This window comes from Crocuta crocuta, unplaced genomic scaffold (genome assembly GCF_008692635.1).
Source record: "Crocuta crocuta isolate KB4526 unplaced genomic scaffold, BGI_CrCroc_1.0 scaffold130, whole genome shotgun sequence".
Lineage (NCBI taxonomy): Eukaryota > Metazoa > Chordata > Mammalia > Carnivora > Hyaenidae > Crocuta > Crocuta crocuta.
The window spans coordinates 17,092,457-17,119,943 of record NW_027527920.1 but is presented as its reverse complement, the minus strand read 5'-3'; the positions used below and the strand labels follow the sequence as shown (position 1 = coordinate 17,119,943).

Sequence of the window (27,487 nt, the reverse complement as noted above, 5' to 3'; positions counted from 1 at the left end):
TTAATTTTTTCATTCCAGATTTATTTTCAAGTTGGAAAGTTATTTTCAGAAATAATTCTTGATTATATAATAAGAAACAGAATTGCAAAAAGTTCACAAATAAACTCCTATTTCAGATATTTTAAAAACATGATATAGTGTATCACAGTTTTTAAAAGCCTAGGGTCTGGAGTAAGATTACCTAGATTAAAAGCCTAATTCTACCAATTATCAAGTTTTATGATCTTGGATAAATTACTTAAACTGTCTGAGCTTCCCTCTTTATCTGTAAAATGAAGATGAAAATAAGATTAACCTCATAAGCAAATTAAGAAGATGGAGTGATAAGGCATGTAAAGTACTCATCTGGCATATGGTAATACATACTCAATAAACAACAACAACAACAAAGAAACTCTCTAGGGATATTATATGCATATTTTACATTCTTTTTGATAATTACCATTTATGAATAATCATTTATCAAATGTTTACTGAGTGTATTATACTAATAATTGTACAAATAATGTGCTAACTACGCTAAGCACTATGAATACAAAGACCATAAGAAATAGTTTTTACTTCCAAAAGCATATTTTTGGAGAAGAAAACAAATTAATCTGGTTATTAGCATACTATGTGGTAAAAATTTTAATAGGGGTACAGAGAGTTTTTTAGGGTGCATGAAAGCAGGGGCCCATAAATGAGAAGGTAAGGCAGACAGATTAAACTTATATATATGTATATATACATACATAAATTGCTAATCATTTTCTTCTTTGTCTTCCTTTAATATAGAGGCTGGAAAACAACAACAAAAAAATCTTCCATGTTCTAGTTTCCCTTATAGCTAGGAGTACCCAAATGACATTACTCTGGAGGCTGAAGTTTCTGAAGTGGGTTTTCAGAAGGGAAGTATCCTAAAATAAAGACAGAGCTTCTCTAGAAGAAAGCTCTTTCGCCCTTCTTCCTGCCTCACCATTTGGACAAAGGCAGCAGCCATCAATAATGTGACTAGAACAAAAGATGACACGGCAAAAAAAAAAAAAAATAGAGAGAAAGAGAGACTAGGACTCCAGTGGCATTGGTGAGTTATTGTACCACTCTTGAATGCCTAATTTTTCACTTGTTAGATGACACAAACTCTTATTTCTATAAGCCACCAATAGGGTTTTCTGTTATCTGCAGCTGAATTCACTCTTAGTAGATGAACAAAACTTTCTGAAAAGGTTTCTGAGCTGACTCCAAAAGAAGGAGCAGAGTTATCCAAGTGAAAAAAACCTGAGAAGGGCACAGCTGGCAAAGGAAATAGCATCTACAAAGGCCTGGAGGAGGAGAGAGTATGGAGTGTTGATCCTGGCATCTGTTCTACAATATGCACCTTCTGGCTTCTCAGAAGGCTTTAGCCAGGAGATTCCCAACCTTTTCCATCTTCCAATCACAGGGTTTCAAGGATTCAATACTCTCCTCTCAGATGTTCCATATGGGCAACATTCATTCTAAACTGTATGTTCTGTGATGATGAACATGTGTCTTTAATGTTTAGACTTCTAAAAAGAAATTTATGGTAATTTAAGTCAATTAGATCCACATTATCAATTTACACATTTAACTCCATCAACTAAAGCTGCCATGTGTGCTTACTATGTGCCAGGCACTGTATTTATACTAATTATCTCATTTAATATTCACAACAATTCAGTGTGGTAGGTACTATTACGTCTTTTGTTACAAAACTGATTTAGATTAAAATAGTCCAAATCAAACAATAAGGGTAATACTGGCTGGGGCTTGGATTCAAACTCAGGTCTGTTTCATTCTACAGCCTCAGCTCCGAGCCATTCTGCTATACTGCTAGTCAGTTTCTTTAGCTTCTGGCTTGTTAGTTCCACTTCATTTGCCTGAATCCTTCCTGCATCTATGCAGTAAAGTTTTATTTCCCCATCTGTACTCTGTAGAGGAGGGTGGTGGTGGCTCAGGCTGGTTACCTCTTAACAGGAGAGTATGGAAGGAAGGGGTATATGTAAGCAGAGTAGAACAAGAAAAAAGGGAAAATTTCAGAAAAAGAAAAAAATGTTCTTTTCCCCCAAAAGAATGAAACAAGTTTCTGTTCTTATTGGCAAACTGTGAAGTAATTCCAAAAAATAAATCTTATCCTAAAGCATACGATAATCTGGAAAACAAAATGCATCAAACTCAGACCTGAGAAATCACAGATGGTATTTCAAAGGGAGTGATACCTAAGAATCTTAAAATACAAGAAGGTACAGCCAATAGAAAGAACTTGAAAAAGAAGAAAAAAAAAAAAAGAAGAGATGGTCTAGATTTGAGTTTTTTCAACTTCAACACTACTAACAATTTTGGGCTGATAAGTCTGTTACACGGTGATGTAACAGCCTGTTTTGTAGAATGTTTAAAGAGCCTTGTCTTCCACCTACTTGCTGCTGGCCACACACTCTGTTGAAAATCAAAACTGTCTCTAGATATTATCAAATGTCCCAAAGGGGGCAAAAATGCCTCTGGTTGAGAACCATTGCTCCGGACCTGCACAATGCAAACTGGCTGCCACAAGCCACATGTAGCTATTTAACTTGAAATTAATTAAAATAGAATAAAAGTTCAGTTCTTCAGTCACACTAGCCACATTTTAAGTGTTTACTAGCTAATGGACAGCACCATTCTAGAGAGCATATACTCTCTTATTTCACAACTGTTCAGTACAGCTAAATGACAGCCTGTGAAGGGAGTGAAGAAAGGTAAGGTTAAACAAGAGAAGTAAGACTTGAATATGAAAGGGTCTCCCATGCCTTAAGAGAGAATAATGGGGAGCAAGTCAGAGTTTTTAAGCAAGGGTATAGAATAAACAGATGCACATTTTATAAAGCTGATTATAATGGTGCTGTGGAGGATGGAATGAAAGTGGAGAGTCTAGAAGAAGAGAAACAGCTGCAGTATTTCTAACAAGTATGGAGATCTGGATTAATGCAGCAGTAGCAGGGATGGACAAAAAAGGAGCAATTAAGGAGGCAGAATTGATAGGACTTGGTGACTGACCAATATGAAGTAGGCCCAGGAAAAGAATGAAGTCAAGAACGACTACCAGGTTTTTAGGATCCATGAATGAGTACATCCACTAAAACAGTATGGTACAAAGAATGTTCATATCCTAATCCTCTAATCCCTGGAACCTGTAAATCTGTTACCTTCCATGGCAAAAAGGACTTTATAGATGTGATTAAGGACCTTGAGATGGAGAGATAGTCCTGGATTATAGAGTAGGCCCAATGTAATCCCAAGTGTCCAGATAAAAGGGAGCCTGAGGGAGCTCTGAACACAAAAAAGAGAAGTGTCAGAGTAATGGAGTGTAAGACAGACTTGAGCAGCCATTGCTGGCTTTGAAGATACAGCCATTCAAAGCTAGAAAAGGCAAGGAAACAGATTCTCCCCTACAGCCTTCAAAAGGAACATAGTCCTGATGCTACTTTCATTTTATTCTAGTGAGACATGTGTCAGACTACTGACCTACAGAACGATAATAAATTTGTTTTGTTTTAAACCACCAAGTTTATGGTAATTTGTTGTAGCACCAATAAGAATCTAATACAGATAGGTTCAGAATGGGGGTATGATACAATGAGACTGGTTCAGAAAAAATGAGTTTGAAGTGACTATGGGATATCCTGGTAAACTGGTCGGATATAAGAATCTAGACCTTCAACTGGGGATGTATAATTAGCAGACATCACCATATTTACATTACTTGAAACCATCAAAATAGATGAAATCATCATGGGCAAATACAGACAGAATGCAGACAAATCAGGTAGAAAAATACTAGAGGCCCGTGAAGGAAACTGAGGAGGAACAGCCTAAGATGTAACAAGAAAACCAAGATAGTGTGGTATCTAAGGAATGAAAAGAATAACATATACTAAACGAGGAGGGTTAGGGAATGATCAATAGTCAAGTGAAAAAGGGTGGTGAAATTAGGGACTGAGATTGTTATATTTAGCAATAAGAGATCATTCATGGTATTCTTGGTAAGCACAGGTATCAGAGAAGTGGTTATTGGAAGACTTGTTGCCGGTGTTGAAGAGCGAATGGAAGATAAGGGATGAGACTAAGTTTCAAAAGAAAGAAAGAAGACTGTGGTAGCTAGATCAAGGTTGTGAATTTCAGGGAGGATTTTTTTTTAATAGATGATAAAGATTAACCACTTAACTGTTAACAGGAAAAAGCTAGTAGAAAATGAGAAAAAAACAAAAACAGGAGAAGAGAATAAATGAAATGAATTCTGAGATAGGAAGGTATGGGATCAGAGCCTAGAGAGAGATCAACTTTCAGAAAGGCAGAAAGGTACTTCTACTATTAGGAGAAAAGAGAAGGAATACAATGGGTACCAAAGTGAGCAACTACTGAATCGGGGATAAGAAACTGTTAATTTTGTGGAATACCTTCATTGTGTCTTATTTTCTCAGAGGAATAGGAGGTGAGATCATGTGCTGACAGTAAGAGAGACAGAAGTTTGGAAACTTTAGTTTAAAAAGTTTGAAAGCGTTTTTGTGGAGAAGAGTGAATGACAACTCACTAGGAAGTGAAGGGGGTTGAAGGGGCCTGTACATTTTACTGAATCTTTAAAATATCTATTAATGGACTTATCCGAGTGGCCACACAGGAGTACCTAACACTGGAGCATCTTTCCCAGCTTTACCAACCTAAACAAAACACATGCAACTGTTTTCAGAAACTGAACAGAGGGCATAGAACTCTTACATCTTAGAGAAAAGACACAAATAAAATAATTCTATCTGAAGGCAACCTGTAAACTGGTATAGGGAGGGGGAACCCAAGCAGAGCATGGCAGTACTGATGCACTAAAGTGACAGAGATCACTGTTTGAGAAAGCAAACTACCAAAAGGAAGATCTGAAGTATCTTCAAAATCTACACAAATCATTATGTAGATCTGGAATCTACTGCTGAATATTAAACTGTGTGAGTACAGAAAAACTCCATGGAAGTTGGATACAGAACTACCAGATAACTATAACTGTCTATGACATGTTCAAATTCTAATTAGACAGAATTGAGAGATCTCAGTTAACACCCAAGGAATGCAGTATAGACACCAGAAGTAATATTTTAGTATAAAAGCTAAATTCTAACATGAATGCCATTACAGATTTGCCCCAAAAAAGTTTAAACCCAGCAAAAGATCCAACTATCCTACAAGTAATTTAGTTGCTGGCCAAAGAAAGCTTTAATAGACTTCAAAGGAAGAGACAAAAAAAAAACCCCAAAAACAACCTAGACACTATAAACAAACAAATACTAAATTAAAAATAATTAGATATGCAAGAAGTAGAAAGCATGATCCATAACTGTAACAACAAAAAAGTCAGTAAATAAAACAGACTTATAGATAATATAATTAGCAAGCAATGACTTCAAAGCAAGTATTATAAAAATGAGAAGACAAATGGACAACAAAACAAAACAATACAAAACACCCAAGTGGAATTTCTAGACCTGAAAAATTCAAGATCTAAAACAGATAATTCACTCAATTATCAATTCTGAGACTTACATCAGCAGAAAATATTAGGGAATGTGATGATAAAGAAATATAACCTATCCAAAATGAAGCAAAAAGAGAAAAAAATAACTAAGCATAGCCTTAGTGACCTATTTTGAGTCCCAGGATAGAAGGGGCAACGAAGAATATTTCAATGGTTAGGAATTTTTTTTGAAAAATGGTGAAAATAAAAACTCACACATTTGAGGAGCTCAATGAACCACAAGCAGGACAAAAAAAAAAAAAAAGAAAAGAAAATCATACTAGGGGTTTTATAATAGCACCGCTGAAAACCACTAATAAATAATCTTATAAGACATCAAAGGAGAATAAAAAAGAATATATTACATATAGGGAAACAAGAATAACCACAAACTTCCCAATGGAAACTGTGCAAGCCAGAATACTGTGGATCACTACTGTTAAAATGCTGCAAGAAAAACTAGAATTCTTTATCCAATAAAAGTACCCTCTGAAATGAAGGCTAATTAAAGGATTATTTTTTCAGATAAACTATAACTAGGAGAACTAATAGTAGACTTACAAGAAAATAAAATGCAAAATTGTATATGTACACTCAGCTATATAAGTAAGCAGTAACAAGGCAAACCTTGTCAGACTGGATAAGAAAGCTACAAGTATATGATGTCATCAACAGCAACAAACCACTTTAACCATAAAGACCTATAATGCTTAACAGTAAAAGGATGGAAAAAGATACATCTTACAAGCAAACACCACTTATAAGAGGGGAAGGCTATGCAAACAAAGCAGACTTTCAAAGCACAAATGTTATCATAGATAAAAATGGAAATATCATAATAATAAAAGAACCAATTCACAAAGAAGACATAATACTTCTACGTATTTATGTTCCAATAATAGCTTCAACACATGAAGCAAAATCTGACAGGATCAGAGAGGAAAAAAAATTTACAATCACAAGAGAGACATTTTAGCATCCCTCTCTATAGCTGCAATAAGGGAGGAAGAAAAGGATAAATATATCTTGAAAAGAAACCAACTGGACCTAAGTGTTAGATTAAGAACATTCCATCCAATGACAGTTGAATATACAGCAAAACCTTGGATTCCGAGTAACTTGTTCTGTGAGTGTTCTGCAAAACGGGCAAATATTTCTAATAAATTTTAACTTGATAAACAAGCGATGTCTTGCGATATGAGTAGTATGTGATGCTGAACATGACATGATCACAACTGAGCCAATGGTTCTCTCTTTCACTCGCTTGCTCACTGTGGGACTGTGAGTGACTGTCTCTCATACTCAGATGTTTGGCCTCAGGCCACAGTGTTTGCCAATCAGTGATTTTTCAGAACACTGGAAGGTGCCCGAATCTGGCCCTAGTGTATTTTTTGTCACTTCAAAGCACCTATGGACAGTCCTCTGCTTTTCCATACAACAGTAAGCTTAGGAATGTTTTGCTTCATTCTAGGTCATTGGATAGGTTCCTTGTTAAAGTTGCACAAAAAGAAAAAGATTCTATTGAGCCAACAGATAGCAGTGATTCTGTTACTAACAGTGAACGTTGTCCTACACAATACCATCGTCTCTCTTGTCTCCCTCACACCAGCCACAAAGGTTATGAAAGTTAAGTACAGGTTAATTTGCTTATTTTTCTTTACATTTTGTGTTTTCTTTATTATTTTGTGTTATATTACAGTATTGTAATCATTTTTATATGAGTATTTTTGGATTGTGGAATGAATCATCTGAGTTTCCATTATTTCTTATGGGGAAATTGACTTTGATATACAAGTGCTTTGGATTACAAGCATGTTTCCAGAACACATTATGCTTGCAAACCAAGTTTTTACCCTATATTCTTTTCAAATATATATGAAACATTCACTAAGACATACAATTAAAAAGTTTTGATAAATACTCAACTATCTGGGAACTGATCAAGATAAATCTAAGTGTCCCATGGGTACAAAAATAAATGAGAATGGAAACATAAAAATAAAAAAAATTGATAATAAAAACTTAACATAAAATTTATGGGATGCAGCTAAACCAGTGCTTATAGGGCAATTTATAGCACTAAAATGCTTACAATAGAAAAGAGAAAAATTTCAAGTTTCCATATTAAGGAGCTAGAAAAATAAGAATATATTTTAAAAAGGTAAGCAAAAAGAAAGAAAGAATACTTACTAGAAGAGAAAGAAACAAAATAGAAAACTGACAAACAAGAGAGAAAAATCAATGGAGCCAAAACTCAATTCATATGAAAAGATCAATAAAATGATTAAAACTCTACCTAAACTGATCAAGAAAAAAAGAAGATATAAAGGGCCCTTATCAAGAATCAGAGATAACTGCTACAGATTCTACAGACAGTAAAAGATAATAAGGGAACATTATAAACAACACTACATGAACAAACTCAGTAATAAAGTAGAAATGAACAAATTTCTCCAAAGACTAAAATACTAAAACTGTATCAAGAGAAACAGAAGAATAACCATGTGATAATGAAAGAAACTAAGTTTGTAACTAAAACTTTTCCCCCAGTTTTGCTAGTAAAATCTATGAAACACTTAAAGAAATAGTAATTTTAAATAGATTCCTTCAGAAAATGGAGAAGAGCATTTCCAAACTCATTATATGAAGTCAACATTACCCAGATACCAAAAACAGGAAAAGATTTTATAAGAAAATAATACTTCCAAAGCTGTAATTAATACAGACAATAGTCTTTAACAAAATGGCAAGTCTAATGTAGTAATATATAAAAGTATGATGCAATACCTGAAGTATAAAGGATCATGTAGAGTTTATCATAGAAATGCAAGGATTGTTTTCACTTGGGAAAATCAATCAGTATAATTCACCATGTTAACAGAATAAAGGATAATTATCTTGTGATTATTTTGATGAGTACAGAAAAATCATTTGATAAAATACAGCATGCATTTGATAAAAAAGAAAAAAAACTTAGGAAAACAGGAACAGAAGAGAACATTCTCAGTCTGAAAAGAGCATCCATGAAAAAAGTAATATTAACATCATATTATAAAGTGAACGAACAGTTTTCCTCTAAAATTGGGAACACGGAGGGCTGCCTGGGTGGCTCAGTAGGTTAAGCGTCCGACTTTGGCTCAGGTCATGATCTCATGGTCTGTGAGTTCAAGCCTGGCATTGGGCTCTCTGCTGATAGCTCGGAGCCTGGAGCCTGCTTGAGATTCTGTGTCTCCTTCTTTCTCTGCTCCTCCCCACTTGCACTCTGTCTGTCTCTCTCTCTCAAAAATAAATAAACATTTAAAAAAAAATAAAATGAAAAGCCTTTATTTATGGACAATATGATTGAGTATGAAAATTCAAAGGACTCTCCATATAAGCATCTAAATAATATGTAAACTTAGTACGTTTTCAGACTACAAGGTCAACACAAATATTAGCAGTATAACATTGTATAACAAACATTTTAAAAAGTAATTTATGATAGCATCCAAAGTATTAAAATATTTAGGTGTGATTTAAGCAAAAACATATAAACTCTACACATAGAAAACTACAAAACACTGTGAGAAAAATTATAGAAGAAGCAACTAATATGGAGATATACCATGCTCATGGATTAAAAGATTTATTGTTAAGATGTCAACTGACCCCAAATTGATCTATAAATTCACTAAAGTCCCAATAAAAAATCCCAGTAGACTTAGGAGTTTTATTTGGATAGAAATTGAAAAATTTGGGGCACTTAGGTGGCTCAAGTCAGTTAAGCATCTGACTTCGGCTCAGGTCATGATATCAGGGTTCTTGAATTCGAGCCCTGAGTTGGGCTCTGTGCTGACAGCATGGGGCCTGGAGTCCACTTCAAATTTTGTGTCTCCCTTTCTCTCTGTCCCTCACCTGCCAGTGCTCTGTCTCTCGTCTCTCGAAAATGAATAAACATTAAAAAAAAAAGAAAGAAATTGACAAATTTATTCTAAATTTCTATGGAAATGCTAAAATTAATTTCAACCATTATATTACCTAATATCAAGACTTTCTACAAAGCTACCATAAACAAGACAGTGTGGTGATGTCACAAGGAAAGATATAGCAACAGATGGGAAAAAAAGAGGATAGAAGATCCACACACATGATTATTTCTGACATAGGAGGTGAGTGGGAAATGGTGGACTTTTCAATAAATGGTGCTGGAACAACTAGATATCCATTCATATGGTAAAAGATGAAGACTGCAGTTCACCTCATACAAAACACAAATCTAAATCACAAGGATTAATAGAAAAAGCTAGAATCATAAAACTTTTAGAAGAAAACATATAAAATCTTTGTGAGAAGGTTGAGAAATCTAGAAAAGGTGAAACAAATAGGTCAGCAAATCCTCCCCTTAAAATAACTATATAACGACAAAGTGGTCAAAAAGAACAATTTTAGGGCTTTGGGCACTAATGGCAAACAACATGTTAAGAAATGTTTCACCATTAAAAATGGAACTTTTACTAACTGTTGAAAGTCTGTCATTCTTGCCTGTGGCCACTCCCATGAACTACCCCACATGATCTGGACAGTAGTACTGCCAGGATGAGGCCGCTTGTGTTTAAACATACACAGGAAAACATGACAATGAATCAAATATAGGGACTGATAATAAAGACAGAGAAATTAAAATACTGAGAAAGACAATCAGAGAAAAATGAACAAAGCTTCAGAGACTGAAAGGATAACATTAATCATTTCAACATACATGTAATAGAAGTTTTGGAAGGAGAGGGGAATCCAAGGAACAGAAAAATAGTTGAAGAAATAATGGCTGAAAACTTTCCCAATCAGAATAATCTGTAGATGTGAGCTCAGCAAATAAACACAAGCTGGATAAACACAAAGCGATCCATACATATACATGTAATACCAAAAGTGTTGAAAGCAAGAGTAAGTGGGTGAGCAAACGAGCAAGTGAATGAATTTAAATAAATCTTGGTATCAACAAGAGAAAAACAACTCATCATGCATGTGAAAACAACATGATAAATTACTCACACTCATCAGAAACAACAAAGGCTAAGGACAGCAGAATGACATAGTCAAAGTGATGAAAGAAAAAACCTGTTGATCAAGAATTATGTTTCCAGCAAAACTATCCTTTAAAACTGAAGGCAAATAAAAACATTCACAGAGAAAGACCAAGAGAATTCATTACATGCAAACATGCCTTACCAGAAATACTAAAAGAAATCTTTTAGACTGAAAGATATTATCCTTTATTCCTCCTTGTTTCTCCCTCCACATTCAATGCATGAGCAAGCAAGGTCTATTAGCTTTCTATACAAAATAAGCCTTGAGTCTATACACTTTTTTCTACCTGCCTCTGTCATCACATGAGCAAGAGCTCTGAATTTTCATTTGGATTTTTGCATAGCCTAAATGGTTTTCCTGCTTATACTTAACCCCCCTACAAACCCAGTTTTCAACGTCAACCAGAGTGTTTAAGAACAATTGGATCATACTATTATCCTACTTGAAACTCTTTAATTGGCTCTCTATGTACTGAGAATGAAATCTATACTATTTGCCATGGCTAAATATGCCCTATGAAAACTTCTCCCTACGTGAACTTTTCTTCTATCATTCTCTCCTCCCTCTGTAAGTTCCAGATCACTGCACGCTGTATTTTGTGAATATCCCCAACTCCTTCCTGCTTCAAAATCTTTGTACTTATTATTCCCTCTGCCTAGTAAATGTCACAAGCAAATCATCACACAAGGCTGGATTCTTATTATTCAAGTCTCCCCTCAAATGCCATTTCCTCAGAGGCTTTTCCTAGTCATCCAATCTAAATTTACCCTACCCACCATCACTTGCCTCCTTCTTCCTTTCAAAAATTTTATAATGATAAATAGCATTTATCATTATCTGAAGTTATAATGTTCATTTATTTGACTATTCATCTAATACGTACCTCACTCAATAAATTGTAAGGTTTATGAGGGTAGAGATCTTACTATCTTGTTTATCAAATATACATAACTTTAAACCTTATGCTAATATGTAAACAATTTTGAACTCTTCAAAGATTCTTTAAAAGCCTTTTTCTTATTTAGTATTTTACAAATGTTGTGTCTTACAAATTCTATCAGTCTTCTGTGTCAGAAGCTGAATAATCCCCCAACACTATCTCAGGTACTGAAAAGAAAGCAATATGCCATAACTACTGAGTGATAAACAATGGGTCTCTTGAGAGTTGGGACAGACAGGAAGTCCTCTGGGGCCAAAGTCATCCCTCCATTCCCAATTACTACCTTCTTAGGTCTTAACAGCACTCTTGACTATAACACTGTGATCAACAGTGAATTCTTGAGAGCAAGGGAATATGTCCTTTTTATTCTGTATCATGTATCTAGCTAGCACTGGCAGACAGAAGGTTTTCAATAATTATTTTTCTGAAGTAAATAGCATGTTTCTTCATTTATGAAAGGTAACAAGATTACCTACTTCAGAGGGTTATTGTTGAGGCCAATAAAGAAAAAAAGAAGAATAAGAAAGGATAAGTGAAAGAAAAAGGGAAAGGATCCCCATGAAGTCCTTACTCTCAACTATTAGGTCAGAAAAGCACAGGAGAACTGATCAAATTATATTCTTTCCATTTATTCACCTACCTAGAAGCTAAAAAGCTAATAATATCATAAGATAATAATAATTTCAAAAACTAATAAGATATTACATATTTCAGCACCAGACACTATCCCACAAAAAAGTTAACTTATAAGAATACCTAAACGTGAATAAGAAAGTTCTGATGCCACAAACAAGTAGGAAGAGAACTAACTACAAGAACACTTTGGGGAAATCTAACAGTGCAGTCACTGAGTGTTCTAGAGCCTAGGTTGTATTCCATTAGCTGAGATTTCATGAAAGATGTCTACCTGTATACATTAGCCCCAGTAGCTTCAAGATCCTACCCTCACATGTTCAAGATAGGAGCTAAGGAAGTATAAATACAATCTGAATTTAAACTATCGTTGTGGTTTTAATTCTTGAAGTCCAGCAAACCAAACATGAAAACTATACCAACAAAAATTAATCCATAAAGTATTTTAAAAAGCTCTCATTTAAATTCATTTTAAGAGTTCTATTAACTGCAACATAAATTAGAACTATTATTGTGCACTTAATTCCTAAAGTCTAGCAACCTGAATAGGAAAAATTTGCAATCCAGAAAACTAAACCATCAAACATATTAAGTAAAAGCCAGTAAGCTTCAAAAACACGCAATAGCCTCAGATTGTGATTTCATTATTGATGAGATATAGGAAAAGTATCTACACAGCTTATATCCAGTTCACCAATAGGGTTGTAATTAAATGTCAAATTTTATTTGCTAAAATTTGAGTTATATTTAAAATATTTACTCTAGAATAATATATTTTATATAGTGGTAAAAGCCTATTACAAAAGAACTTTAAGATTAGTTATTTTACTTACCAAAATGCAGTCCACTTTAGATTGTACAGTTTTGCTAAAAGAAAAAGAAATTTAGGTTAAAAAAAATGATAGATTTATTAAATATCTAAAATAGTAAAGTTCTTTTTTTAACATTAGGAATAATATCCTAAAACTGCAGCTTTCACAAAGCAAAACAAACATCTATTTCCCATTCACTGTACTAAATTCAGCCCTAAAGCATGATCAAAGTATCTTGAGTTCACTGCTACAGTCCACCTACTAGTGTTATAATGTATCATTCTAACAGATGTTTTGAATAAACAATTTAAGTTTTTAGAGACATATTAAAAAGCAGATAGAGTTTGGGGTGCCTGGGTGGCTTAGTCGGTTAAGCGTCCGACTTTCGCTTAGGTCATGATCTCGCGGTTCGTGGGTTCAAGCCCCGCGTCGGGCTCTGTGCTGACTGCCAGCTCAGAGCCTGGAGCCTGTTTCAGAGTCTGTGACTCCCTCTCTCTCTGACCCTCCCCTGCTCACGCTGTCTCTCTCTCTCCTAGAAATTAAAAAAAAAAGAAAAAAAAAGCAGATAGAGTTTATAATGAGTTGATTTTCAGATAGTTTATAACGAGTTGATTTTTACTGTATGCCTGCCACTCTGGAAAATGATCTATTTGGCATTTAAAAGCCATAATAGTGTAATATTATCTGTAGTTCTAAAAACTTGTTATAAGGCAGATTCTCTTCTCCTCCCTCCCACTCATACAGATGTATATTCGCGCAAAGGAGCACAGGTTGGGGAAAGGAATCCATAGACATAAAAGTAATAATAAGGATTAACTAATATGGTAATAAATTGGAATGCGAGAATGTATTTAGAAATAAATAACCCAAATAAAGCCACTATACATCAATTTAACTGAACTACTGAATAAGTGAATTATTAACACAGAATACAAATGAAGTCAGTTTAAAATAATTTAACTGTCATCTGGATTTGCTATAACACATTAAAGTTCAAGTGCAATGAGAAATCACGTATAAGTTCAGAAATAGTTTGTATCTTAAAAGATGTTACAAACCAAATTATCTCTCATAAAAGATTCTACAACCAAATAAATGTTTAAAAAAGGTTATTTGCCTCTTAATACAGCTTTACAGTTAATCTATAAAGTAAAAGTCAACATTTAAATCTCATTACAGTCAATGCAATCAATACCCTCAAAATTTTTCATTTGTATTTCTAATTTCACTTTCTAAAGAACAAAGTATGACTAGATTAAGTTCAACTGCAAAAATCAGAATGACTAAAAAGAACAGGAGAAGCAAATGATACCTCCACTTAAGAAGAAATGACATTCTCTTCCCACAATCCCACAGAAGACTTTTTAGAGGTTTTCAAATCTTTTGGGATCATTTATAAAGTTTATAACACATTAGCAGCTCAAGTCTATTTTTTTCCCTCTCTTCTTAGTAACTCCTACAGTTCCCTGAGATAAGAGACTAATCTACAAATTAAGAACTCCTAAAAAATTAAAGAATCCAATCATGGTTCACCACATTCTTCCAAACCCCCAACATTTCCTGTCCAAAGTGTTACAGTAACCTAAATGGTCTCCCTGCTTCTATCCTTAACAACCCCCCTTGCCTCCAACAACTCTGTGGGCTATTGTTAACAAAATGGCCAGAGTGATTCTTTTGTCCAAACCACATTAGTTCTTTGCTCCAGTCTTGATCATGGCCAAAAAAGCCCTGCAAGACCCAGCCTTCTGCTAGGTTTCTAATCTCACCTCCTACTATTCCTCTGTTCCTCATTCATTCAGCTCCTGCCAGCCTAGCCTCTGTGCTATTTCCTCAAGGCTGGTGTAGGGCCTTTATACTGGCTTTTTCTGTCAGCTTCTAAGTCTCTTCTCCCATATAACTTATCTGTTCATTTTCTTCATGACTTTACTAGACGTTATCATTTACAGATAGCTCTTCTCTGACTTTCCCAGATAAAATATTCTCCATCACTCTCTATCCTTGCCCTGCTTCACTTTTCATTACTGCACATACCATCAGTCATTTTGTATTTTTATTAATTTGTTTACCAGCTATCTTCCTTGACTAGAATTTAAACTCCATGAAAGCAGGCTTTATCTGTTTTGCTCACTGCTGTATTATAATCTAGCACATGTTAGGTGTTCAATAAAACCTGTTAAATGAATAAATGACATTCAGTCCCCCATATGAAGAAAACTGTTTGGAAAGACGGACCATCTGAAAAAAGGTTTGTAGGGAAATTAATATGAAATTGAAAATGTAATTATTTTTTAAACCATCACTCTATACTCCTCTTGCATCAGAAACCTGCTCCATGGGATATCTGAAGAGGGTGACTATGTCTTCTTATCATAAACAATTTGGCAAATCATTAAATATTACGTATAAAAGATAGCTTTTGAAAGAATAAACTTGAAAAGTAAAACAAAAGTGCTTCTAAACTAGATATGAACCTTTGCAATCACATGATCTAACCTTTTGGTTACTTTTACCTTATATTTAACCCAAGCATAATAGAAGGATATAGATTTTTAGTCCCCTTTGTTCTTCTGTCCAGTCTCATATCATACCTTACTACCTTTCCAAAGACAACATTGTTAATCTGATGTGTAACTTTCCCAGTTGGTATTTCAATATTTGTATGAGATATACAAATATCTACAAGCAACATACACTGTTGCTCCAAGAAGCTTTTACACATCTATATAAATGCCCTTATATTATATATATTCTGCAACTATCTTTTCTCATTCAACATTATCTTTGATATCTACAGTTTGATAAAGTGCATTCACTTTTTCTAATGGCTGAAAAGTATTCCATTCGATGAACATATCAAGTTTATTCATCCATTTCAAATTTACTGAAAGTCAGTTATGTACTTCTCAGTTTTTCTACAAACAATGTTGCAATAAACTTTATACATGTCACCTGGTGTATACATGTGAAAACCTCTCAGTTATGAATTCAGAAGTTAATTTTCTGGGGCTCATGGATGTATCTATTCAATTTTGTTATATATTATCATATTCTTCTCCCAAGCAGTTACATCCATTTATACTTCCATCAGCAATACATGGTAGTCCCTATTTTATTACCTTGCACAAATATAGGCCACTTATACATGATATGTAAACATACATTAATATTTACTATTCTAATGAATATAAATTTTTTAAAATTTATCATTTCCCAATTTCTAGCAATACTGTGTACCTCTTCACCTGCTTACTGGCCATATAGGTTTTCTCCTCTGTAAATTGTTGGTTCATATTCTTTGCCCATTTTTAACGGGAGTTGATTATTTCTTATTAAATTATTATAGTTCTTTATACATTATGGACACGAATTCTCTTTTATGTATACTTAACTTTGTTAATGATGTATTTTGATGACACCTTACTAAAGGTAAAATTTTGGGGGGCATCTGGGTGATTAAATGTCTGATTTCAGCTCAGGTCCTCATCTCAATTTGTGTGCTCAAGCCCTGCATTGAGCTCTGTGCTGGAAGCTCAGAGCCTGGACCTTGCTTTAGATTCTGTGTCTCCTTCTCTCTCTGCCTCTCCCTTGCTCATGCTCTGTCTCTCTCTCTCTCTCTCAAATATAGACAGACATTAAAAAAAATTTTTTTTAAATAAAGTTAAATTTCTTGATTTAATCAAATTTATCAATTTTTTGCCTTTTATGATTATGTTTTGATCTTAAGACATCCTATCTAAAGTTTTTTAAATGTTTATTTTGAGAGAGAGCACATGCACACGTGTGTGCACATATGAACAGGGGAGGGGCAGAGAGGAGAGAGAATCCTAAAGCAGGTTCCACACTGGCAGTGTAGAGCCTGACATGGGGCTCGATCTCACAAACTGTGAGATCATGAAAAAAACTGGATGCTTGACTGACTGAGCCACCCAGGTGCGTATCTCAAGTTTTAAAGACATAATTCATTCTAAAAATTTTCAAGTTAACTTTTCAATTTTGATTTTTATTCGAATTAGAATTTATTCTTTTGTAGGGTATGGTATAACACACAGACACACACACACACACACATTCTCTTTCTGGCAGGCCAACTGTACCCTATTTTATTATGCCAAGTTTCTATGTATGCTTGAACCTACTACTGGCTTTTTTTCTATTATTTTCTATTATTATTAATCTATGTATATATCTCTGAGTCACAACTCTAAGTTATTAGTGCCTTAAAAATTAGGTCTAGTTATTCCATGACCCTCCTTGACCATTTTCATAACAGTCTTGATAAATCTTGGGCCTTAAAATACTCCAAGTGAGTTTTTCGGTTTTTTCAATTCCACAAAAATCTTTCTAAGATTTATATTGAGCTGTACTGATGTTATAGACTGAAGAGGGGGAGCTGATTCATAATTTGGATTTATTTTTGTCTGTGTTTAAAAAGGTTTTATAATTTTCCCTATAACTTTTGTTAGAAAAAGTCCTAGCTGGTTTATAGATGAATTATACTGTGTACTACAAATTATAACTTTTTTATTATGTTTTCTAATTGGTTCTTGCTAATGTACATGCTGATGTGCACAAAACTGTTAGTTCCATGCTGACCTTGTATCCAGCAACTTTCCTCAACTTAATCAGTTCCAATTGTATGTAGATTTTCTTGTAGATAATTTCACGTACAATTAATGAAAATATTTTTCTTCCTTTTCTGTCTTTATGCTTCTTTTTCTCCTCCTTTTTCTTAAATAATTACATTGGCTAAAATCTCTAGTCTAATGGTGAAGAGTGCAGTGACAGCAGACATCCTTGTTCTGTTTCCAATTTTTGTTTCAAAGTTTTATTTTTTTTAATTAAGAAAAAATTATTAATGTTTTATTTATTTCTGAGAGCGAGAGAGACAGCGTGAGCAGGGGAGGGTCAGAGAGAGAGGGAGACAGAATCTAAAGCAGGCTCCAGGCTCTGAGCTGTCAGCACAGAGCCTGACACGGGGCTCGAACCCACACATCGTGAGATCATGACCTGAGCCGAAGTCGGACGTTTAACCAACTGAGCCACCCAGGCACCCCTTGTTTCAAAGTTCTAATATGAAGTATTGTAATATTCCATTTAGGGAGTATTTTATAATTTACTACAATATTCCTGAATTATTTGATGTTTACTTGATTAAAAGAAAATAATGCTTCAATATTCTAATGCCCTGCTTGAGATTATGACAAGGTAACTTCCCACATATAACAATAATATACTGGGGACAATATATAAAAACAAACATTAAAGTTAGAGAGAGTGACCAAAAGCAGGTAGCAAGTGGAGGAAAGACATCCTCCAGGGATGGGAACTGCACTGGGTAGGATATGTATTTATAAGGCTGTTGCCTGAGGGCACTTATCCACCCATTCAGCACTGAGCACTCAAGAAGGAAGCAAAAATCTGCTGTCTGGCCAGCTGAGGACATAGAGAACAGTATGGTTGCCAGAGCCACTATAACATGAAAGGTGAAATCCCAGAAAGGAAGGTGCCACAAAATTTTTATGTAAGCTATGCCCAAATGTGTGGAAAACCTTCTTCTGGGAATGACAGCAAGGCTTCCAGAAAAAAGTAACAGCTGGAAGGTGGAAAGATCTGAGCTGAGCCTTCTTGCTGCTGCCTATTACAGGAGTAATAATGTTGGTGTTTGAATCCAAGTATTTTAGCAGTGTACCAGGATAAAAAACAAAAACAAAAACAAAGCCCAAAAAACAAAAACCCCCACAACAGTCAGAGAAAAATAACAGAATCCAAAGCATATAACAAATCATCCACAATGCCCATTATACAAGCAAAATTTACCAGAAAGAAGAAACAGGAGAAAGACACTCATAGGCAAGATAAAAAAGCAGTTAACAGACACCAAATCCTGAATGATCTACATGTCAGAATTAGTAGGCAAGGATTTCTAAGCAATTCTTATAAATATGTCCAAATACTAAAAGGAAAATATGGTCATAAGAATGTATACATGGTGTGGAGGGGGGGAGAATCTCAGCTGAGAAATGGTAGTTATAAAAAAGAATCAAATGGAAATTCTAAAACTAAAAAAAGTACAATGTCTAAAGTGAAAAATTCATTGGATTACCTTAACAGGAGATCAGATACAGCAGAAAAAGGGTCACTAAATGGGAAAATAAATCAATACATCTTACTGAATCTAAAGGAGAAAGAAAAAGATTTTCAACATAAACAGATCTTCAGAGATTTCTAGTACAAAATCAAGTGGTCTAACTATGTACAGTTGGAGAGGAGAGAGAATGAGACAGAAAAATACCTGATAAATGACCAAAATTTCCCCAAATTGGGTAAAAACCACAAACTTACATATCCAAGCTCATCCAACTACAACCAGGATAATCACTAAGAAAATCATACATGGACAAATCACAGTCAAAGAGATAAAAACACAAAGATAAAAAACAAATTCTGAAGGCAGCTGGAGTAAAGTTAGCATTAAATGCAGGAAAAAAGTGGTATAAATGATAGCTGACTTGTATATAGTCAACTCATTTGCAACAGAAGTACTAAAGGAATTCAAGAGATAAAGGAAAATCCTTTCAACAAAGGCTGATGGAATAAATGGATATATCTATAAACAAATGAACATAATTCATTCTATAGCTAAATTTGAACTGGATCTTAAAATTAACTATAACAATTTCAACTATAAAGTGCTTAGAAGAAGTCATAGACTTCTTCTTATGCAAAGATGTCTTAGGACACAGAGGCAATAACCTTTAAAAAAAAACAACTAAATTAGATTTCATCAAAATGAAAATCAACTTCTATTCATCAAAAGACATCAGTTAAGAAAATAAACAAGCCATCAACCAAAAACATTATTTGTAAAACGTATACCTAACAAAAAACTTATGTTTGGAATATGTAGTAAATTCCCTCAACTCTACAGGAAAGCCAATTACTGGAATAGACAGTTCACCACCAACAACAAAAAAGGATATACAAATGTCCAATAAGCATACAAAAAGATGTTCAATATTAGTAATCATCAAGGAAATGCAATCAAAATCATAATGATATACTATTATATACTCACTAGTGTGGCTAAATCAAAAACACTGAAAAAACACCAAAAAATGGCAAGAATTTAGAGCAACTCCAACTGTCATAGATTTCTGTTGGAAATGTAAAAAGTAAAGTCTCTTTGAAAAATTTAGTAGTTAAATATACACCTATCTTTGAATGCAAAATTCTACTTCTAGGTATTAATTTAAAAGAAAGGAAACTCTGTATTCACAAAACAGATTTGTACAATAATATTCATAGAATCTTTAGTCAAAACAGCCCCAAATTGAAAACAATCTAAATGGCAGTCAATATAATAATGGATAAAAACATGGTATATTCATAGTATTTAGCAAATTAAAAATTAATCTATGGTGAAAGACAAATTAGAAAAAGTAGATGTCTTAGGATGAGGATTGGGGCTGACTTGGAAGGAAAATGTATGAACTCTATTTGCCCCATTTGCCCCTTTGAGGAAAGAACTTTGCCCTTCAGCTGCTGGTAGTGCTTCCAGCAGAAAGACCTCTGTTGTCTGGAGGTTGTCTATGCTGAAGAAAACTTCACTCCCCAAAGTCATATATCCTTCCAGGAACAATCTACACCCAAAGGCTGATCAACATGGGGATATAAAGGCCCAATTCCTTATTCCAACTTGGGCCAACTCTGATGGATCATTCCACCTTCAGAATACTCCAGCACTACACTTTAATTTTCCGCCTGCTTTCTTCCATTATTTTCATAAATGTGAATCTCAAGAACATTCCCTAAAGAAGCAATTCTTAAAATATAATTCTTGGGACTACCATCACCTGGGAGTAGTTACAAATGCAAACTTGTGGGCCCCACTCTAGACCTACTGAATCAGAAAGCAGAAGCCCCAACCACCTATAAAGAGTTTCCTTTGCTTTTTGTGCCTCACTCTTAACTATACTCAAATAGTTATACAACTGGGAGAAATCCCTAATATGAAAAGCAGAACATTCCCATTAAAAAGAGGGTATGAAACTCCTACCTAGAAGAAAGCTATGCAAGAAGAAAAAAAATAATCAAATCTTCACAAAAGTAAGGAACAAAAATTGGATACTATATATACATTTAAAAACATAGAAATAAAAAGTGATGTCTTAAAATCAAAACGATTGGGCTGGGTATTTTCTGTTTGCTTTCCAGATCCAGTTCCCATCCTCTGCAATAACCCAGGAGGCTGGCCTCATGCACTGGTTTCCAGTGAGCCAATGTTAGTCACTGGAGGATAAGAGAGCAAAGAAGAGACAGAAGGTATTTATTCCTCTTGGCTTTCTCTCTGACAGGCAATGAGACAGTGGTTGGGGAACTTCTTAACAAATCTTGTGAAGACCTTTTTGAACTCATCAAGCTATAAGCATCAAAGACTTTGATCAAAACTGAAAATTAAATAGATAAAAATTTATAAATTAAAAAAGTCTTGAACTTATCAAACAAGAACTGGGATTATCTATTGATATATTTAGAATTAACTTATAATTACTTTTTCTATTATTATTTCTACTATTTAATAAAATTTTTCAGTAGCAGAAAAATATACATAAATATACGCTCTCCACTCTAATAACCACTGATGCACATGTGAGCATTTAAAAAAAAGGTAGATAGCATGTAACTTCTTAATATTTCATGGTTTAAGTGTCCTTCATTTTTATTTTTGAATAAAATTAGTTTTTTAATTTTATTTACAAATAACTTATGTTCAAATGATAATATGTTTAACATGAATATTTTCTATATTTTTTGACATTTTCTAGTTTTAGTATATGTGCTGCTGAAGCGAGCACATTTTCAAAATTGTTGATAATTTATTATATTTCAAATGCGTTAAACTTCTGTTCTCACTGGTTTCTAAAAAAAATTGTTAGTTTTGTAAAAACTTTAATTAAGTAGTATCAATGTGGTAATTGGTATTAGAAAAAATAAAATATCAGTATCACAATTTTGCTGTGGTATTGTAACTACTAAGGTTAGGGAACATGCTAATCATTCATCTTCAACATCTTTCAGGTTAAGCTTTGCATGTCAAGTCAGATCAACACAATGTTTATGAAGTAAAAACTTTAATCCCAGACCTACAGAGTAGGGAAAAGAGGGAAACACACTCGCAAAAAGATCGTATACTAATTTAAGGAAGAGAGATATAGCTTGAGAAAGCATATTTTGTTTTCCCTAAATCAAATGAGAGTGAAGCTGGAGAAAACTTTCTTATCTCATGCTAGTGGGGTTGTACAAAACAGACAGTAATTTTAGGAAGTATGTGTTAAGAAAAAAATTATAGTCTAAGCCTACTTTAACTCACAAAAATACTTCATAAAAATAACTGTAATATTCCTTTTTTGTCAGACTTAAATATGATACAATAAATTAGCAGTCATGGGCCAAACATACAATGAATATAATACTCTGTAAGTAATAGGATGCCTGAATGAACAATTAGAGACCACTTGCTAGAAACATTTCAGAAATGGTTTCCCCAATTTCTACAAATTGTTTATAAACTATTTATTACAGATAATATCATACTAAGAGACTCCGACTCACCTCTCCAATAACATGTTTGGCCTTCATCCAAAAGTTCAATAGTTTTTTCTACACTTACTTAAGTCTTAATTCAGAGTGACTCACAGTTCCTAAATACTCGATTCAAAATTCTCGTATTGCAGAAATTGTGATCTATGAATGCTAGATATTAGACTTCACTCATGGAAAATTTGAGGTAGGTGAGGCACAGTGTAAGAAGCTCTTGCATTCTAGCCTTGCCAGGACAAGTCAAACTCTTAGTTAGTGTCCTCTTCCTGTAAAGTAATTAATTCTATTAAAAATATATTGATTTCACAGTCATCAAAGTAAAATATATTTTTGCCTTATACTTATCTATAATGAATGTGAAGACTTTTAGTTTGCTCAAATAGGAACAAACAGAATTTTACATTTTTAAAAATAACCACAGTAATAGTGGCTAATTCTATAAAGTTTGAAACGTAAAATATTTTTAAAAAGCAAACTACCCTTAATCCCATTATCCAGAAATATTTATTTATATATTTACTCTGTCTTCTTAAAAATAACTGGGATCTGTTGGTGAAGGTGTAGAGAAACTAGAACTACTAAATACATACTACTGATGGGAATGTAAGACCATATAGCTGCTGCAGAAAACAGTTTGTTACTTCCTCAAATAACACAGCATTACCACAGAGCCCAGCAAGTTGACTCCTGGGTATATACCCAAGATGAAAATGGGTATTAAAATAAAAATGTGCACATAAATATTCATAGACACACTATTCCTAAGAGTCAAAAGCTGGAAACAACCCAAATGTCCATCAATGGATGAACAAACAAAATGTGGTATATCCATGCAATGGAATATCATTCAGCCACAAAAAAGAATGAAGTACTTATCCATACTAAAACATGGATAAATTTTGAAAAATTTATGTTTAGAGAAGGCAAACATAAAAGATCATGTATTGTATGTTATAATGTATATGAAATATGCAGAGTATCTACATCCACAGACATAAAAAGCAGACTGGTGGTGGCCACAGGTTGAGGGGACAGGAAACTGGGAAGTGACAGCTTAAAGCACATGGGGTTTCATTGAGGTGATGAAATATTTTGAAACCAGATAGAAGTAATGGTTATACAGCCTTGTAAATATAAATGTCACTGAATTGAGCACTTTAAGTGGTTAATTTTAGATTACATAAATTTTACAGTAATGAAAAACAAACTGTGATCATAAAACTAAGAAAAACTCACTTCGATACTACACTCCAGTCGACAAAGTACCAATGTTTATTTTTATAACCCCAAATGCTTTTATTTTGTTTTGATCATTTACATTTTACAATCTTTAAGCAAGCACATAAAACTGTACTATTTAATATTATTTCTGCACACACAGATTGTGAAGTTTAGATGACAATGTATCATTTACAAATCTTTTGTCTTTCTTCTGATCATCTACACCTTTTGCACAGTCCTTGAAAACAACATCATCATCCCACCTTCTTTTAACTTTGAAATCGGCCTGAGGCTGGAATGGGCCAGTGAGATTAAGCTGGTTTCCACTCCATGTTTTTCATACTTATTCTTTTCTCTTCAGCCTTCTGTTCTTATTCCTTCCTGGCCCGCTCTTCAGCAATTTAAAAAAATTTCAAGTTCTGCAAGAAGAGCTGCAATATCAACATCATCACTCTCTTCTTCATACTCTTCAACTTCACATTCCTCATCTGTTAGAGTATCATCTACATCCAGGTTGGCAGCAGGAGTCTGGTCTAACCAAGGCTTTTTTGACAACGAAGAGGAGGTTGTATGTTCTCATGTCGGATGATGTCGTTTTCTCTCTTGTGGTAGCTCTCTCTCTCTCTTCCAGCTCTGTCCTGCAGCACGGTTCTGAACTTCTTCAGGGGCATCCTAAGTAGTTTGTCTATATTTTATCTTTGTATGAGAGGGTCTCTACTTGAATATTGCTTTAAGAGGTGGTTCAAATCACCTTCTTTTCCTCTCCCACCTCTTGCAGGTTCAAAAGCTGGCCTAGTTGCTGTTGTCATCTTTTCTAATTCGCTGAGGTCTGATGTAGCAGCCTCTGGAAATCATACAGACACCATTATGACTCTTCCCCCAAAATGCTTCAAAAATAGTCATTGTTCAGAGTTCTTGCCTGATCTTATGAAACTTTAGAGATCTGCTCTGAAAGTAAATTAGCTTGTAGACCAATGTTTCTTGATAGAGTGCTGGTTTTTACTGGCATCCTCCTTTACTGTGCAGTTTGTCCTATGCTTTATAGAATGTTTCGTGTTTCTGGATGTTGCCCACTAAATGTCAGTGGACATTCTCACAACCAAAAATACCCCACATGTTACCTTATGTCCCTAGTTGAGAGTTACCACTCTAGAATGTAGAGAACCAACTCATTCATATGCTATGTGTTGACTCACATAAGAAGTTCCCTAATATACCCAATACAGTGCTCTACAAATGAGTTATTTCAAAAGTTTAAACTTTGTTAGGTACGAAAAGTGAACTTCTTGCCTTTTTAAAAAACGTAAGATATTAAAGGTGTTTGTTAAGTTTATCATAAAACTCACAGAAAATTAAAACTAACTTCAACCAGAAGAATCAATTCTATTGCCAGGTAACTTTTGCCTACTATTTAATCATCGATATTATTAAAATTAAGCTTTCAACTTCTTGCAAAATCTGCAAAATCTGGTAATGACAGACTTCTTACAATGCGATGTGTGTTAAATATTTCATTGTTTTAATATGTATTACTCTATGAATGAGGTTTAACATCCTTACATATTTATTATTTTTGAGGGGGGGCTAGGCAAGTGGGAGAACAGTAGAGAGAAAGGAAAGCAGAAACCAGAAAGCAGGTTCCAGGCTCTGAGCTGTCAGCTCAGAAACCAATGTGGGACTCCCACGAACCCCAAGATCATGACCTGAGCTGAAGCTGGATGCTTAACTGACTGAGCCACCCAAGCGCCCTGCCGCTAAGCTTTCTTATGTGTACTGCCTACTCATATCCTTTACCCATTTTTCTACTTTGTTATTTGCTATTATTATTATTATAATATTTATTTATAGGAGTCCTCTTTATACTTTGCCAATTATTTGAATTACAAGTATTTTCTCCCCATCTGCAGCTTTTTGTTATGGTGTTGTTTTACGAAAAGCTTTAATTTTAATATAGTCAAATTTATTAGTATTTTTTTCATGAAAAGTGCTTTTGGTGTATTGTTTTTTTAAATTCTCCCTTATTACGAGGTCACAAAGAGATGTATTTTCTTTTAAATGTTTGCTTTTCACATTTGGGATGATGAGTTTCCCTGGATTCTGTGTAATATATTTATTTTTTCATATACATAATAAAAGGTCCCAGTGGTCCACCCTCTTCATTGCAGACAAGGCTGCGGTCTTGTGTTTCCTAAGTCTAGCACTTTTGCTTGTACACAATTTGTACCAATGTGTAGGCAATGTATGCTCAATAAAATGAGGGATAGAGAAAGATGAGAGAGGCAAAGCAGGGATAGGAGTATGGGAAAGAGTATTCAGATTATGGTACTGGGCACAAACTTAGGTATCAGAACCATACACGTTAAAGTATATTAAAAGCAGACACAGAGGGTGGGCTGCAGGAAGATGAACTTTCCAGAAGTTTGGAATGCTCGAGGCAAAGATATTGATCATGTAACTGGGTAACAACTCTGCTTTCTCTCTCCCAGGATGAGAATGTGGCCTTGCTGGTGCTGAGTTGATTCAATATCCAGAAAACTGTGATCTTTTAGAACTATCACTTGACTTTTAAGTCTTTGCAGAATTTTAATCAAAGCCTACGTAAAAAGGGCAAAGATCTATCACACATCTGCTACAGCAACTCTAACTGAACTTTTCCTGAAGGTAGTTAGTTATATGCATGGAAGAAAATCTGCAGAGATCGAAAAAGCAGTTTAAAGATATGCTGCATTTACTATTATTCAGAAAAGTCATTTGGCTTCTGTGTCCTTAACTAAATAATCTGGGAACATGGGGTGTCTGGGTGGCTCAGTCATTTAAGTGCCTGACTCTTGATCTCAGCTCAGATCTTGATCTCAGGGTCGTGAGTTCAAGCCTTACAGTGGGCTCTGTACTGGGCATGAAGCCTACTTAAAAAAAAAATCTAGGAACATACAACAGATGGGTAGACAGTCTCTTCCCAATAATTCCTAACCTTAAGGTCAAACTGGAGGGCGAGGGGAGGGGGGCAGGAAGGACACAATAGAAATAAAGGGAAGAAGAATGGGACCTACAGGACTTTTGTTTCAGTAGTCCTAAACAGAAAAATAGCTCCCTAGTTAGCAAGATTATGGTACCTAGCTCACTCAGTATAGTTGAGGATGTACATTCTGTAAAAGGGAGCTTAGCCTTTTGATGGATGTATACAAAGCCACCTACAAAGTATTCTTGCCAAAATATTAAATGGTATCTAATATTAAACCATATTTATATCTAACTACCAATATATAGGAAATAGAGCAGATGAGAAACATGCTAAAAAGCAGCAAGGGATTGAAATCAGCAAACCCCAGACTGCGGGAAACTCCAGAGGACAAATGATTCAGTGTCTTCAACAGTTAAAAACTACAAGAAAAACATTAAAAGATGACCTATAAATTAAGAGATATCAACCAACAGCAATATAAGGATAGTGATTCAAACTACAAAGGAAAAAAGAATGAGACATGAAAATATGAGTATGAACTGTATGCTTGTAGATATTAAGGACTGACTATTACTTTTTTTGGTGGATTAATGATACAGCTATATTTATTTGCAGATAATATGATTTCAGAGTTTCCTCCAAAATAATAAATGGATATTTCATATATATTAAATTAATTTTATTAATTTAAGATTAAATATATATACATACATATA

General features: G+C 34.3%; 1 protein-coding gene and 1 pseudogene across 2 annotated transcripts in view; both read right to left on the bottom strand.

Moving 5' to 3' along the window:
- Window positions 1-27,487, bottom strand: part of RFX7 (regulatory factor X7) — a 121,008-nt gene that overhangs the window by 58,282 nt on the left and 35,239 nt on the right. The window contains 1 exon segment of the mRNA XM_077748165.1: window positions 13,010-13,043. Within this exon segment, the coding sequence (XP_077604291.1) occupies window positions 13,010-13,043 (34 nt within the window).
- LOC144218319 (spliceosome-associated protein CWC15 homolog pseudogene) overlaps window positions 23,880-27,487 on the bottom strand; it is a 38,728-nt pseudogene continuing 35,120 nt past the window's right edge. Inside the window, exon 2 of the transcript XR_013331110.1 lies at window positions 23,880-24,653. The product of XR_013331110.1 is annotated as a spliceosome-associated protein CWC15 homolog pseudogene (transcript). The remainder of the gene's footprint in view (window positions 24,654-27,487) is intronic.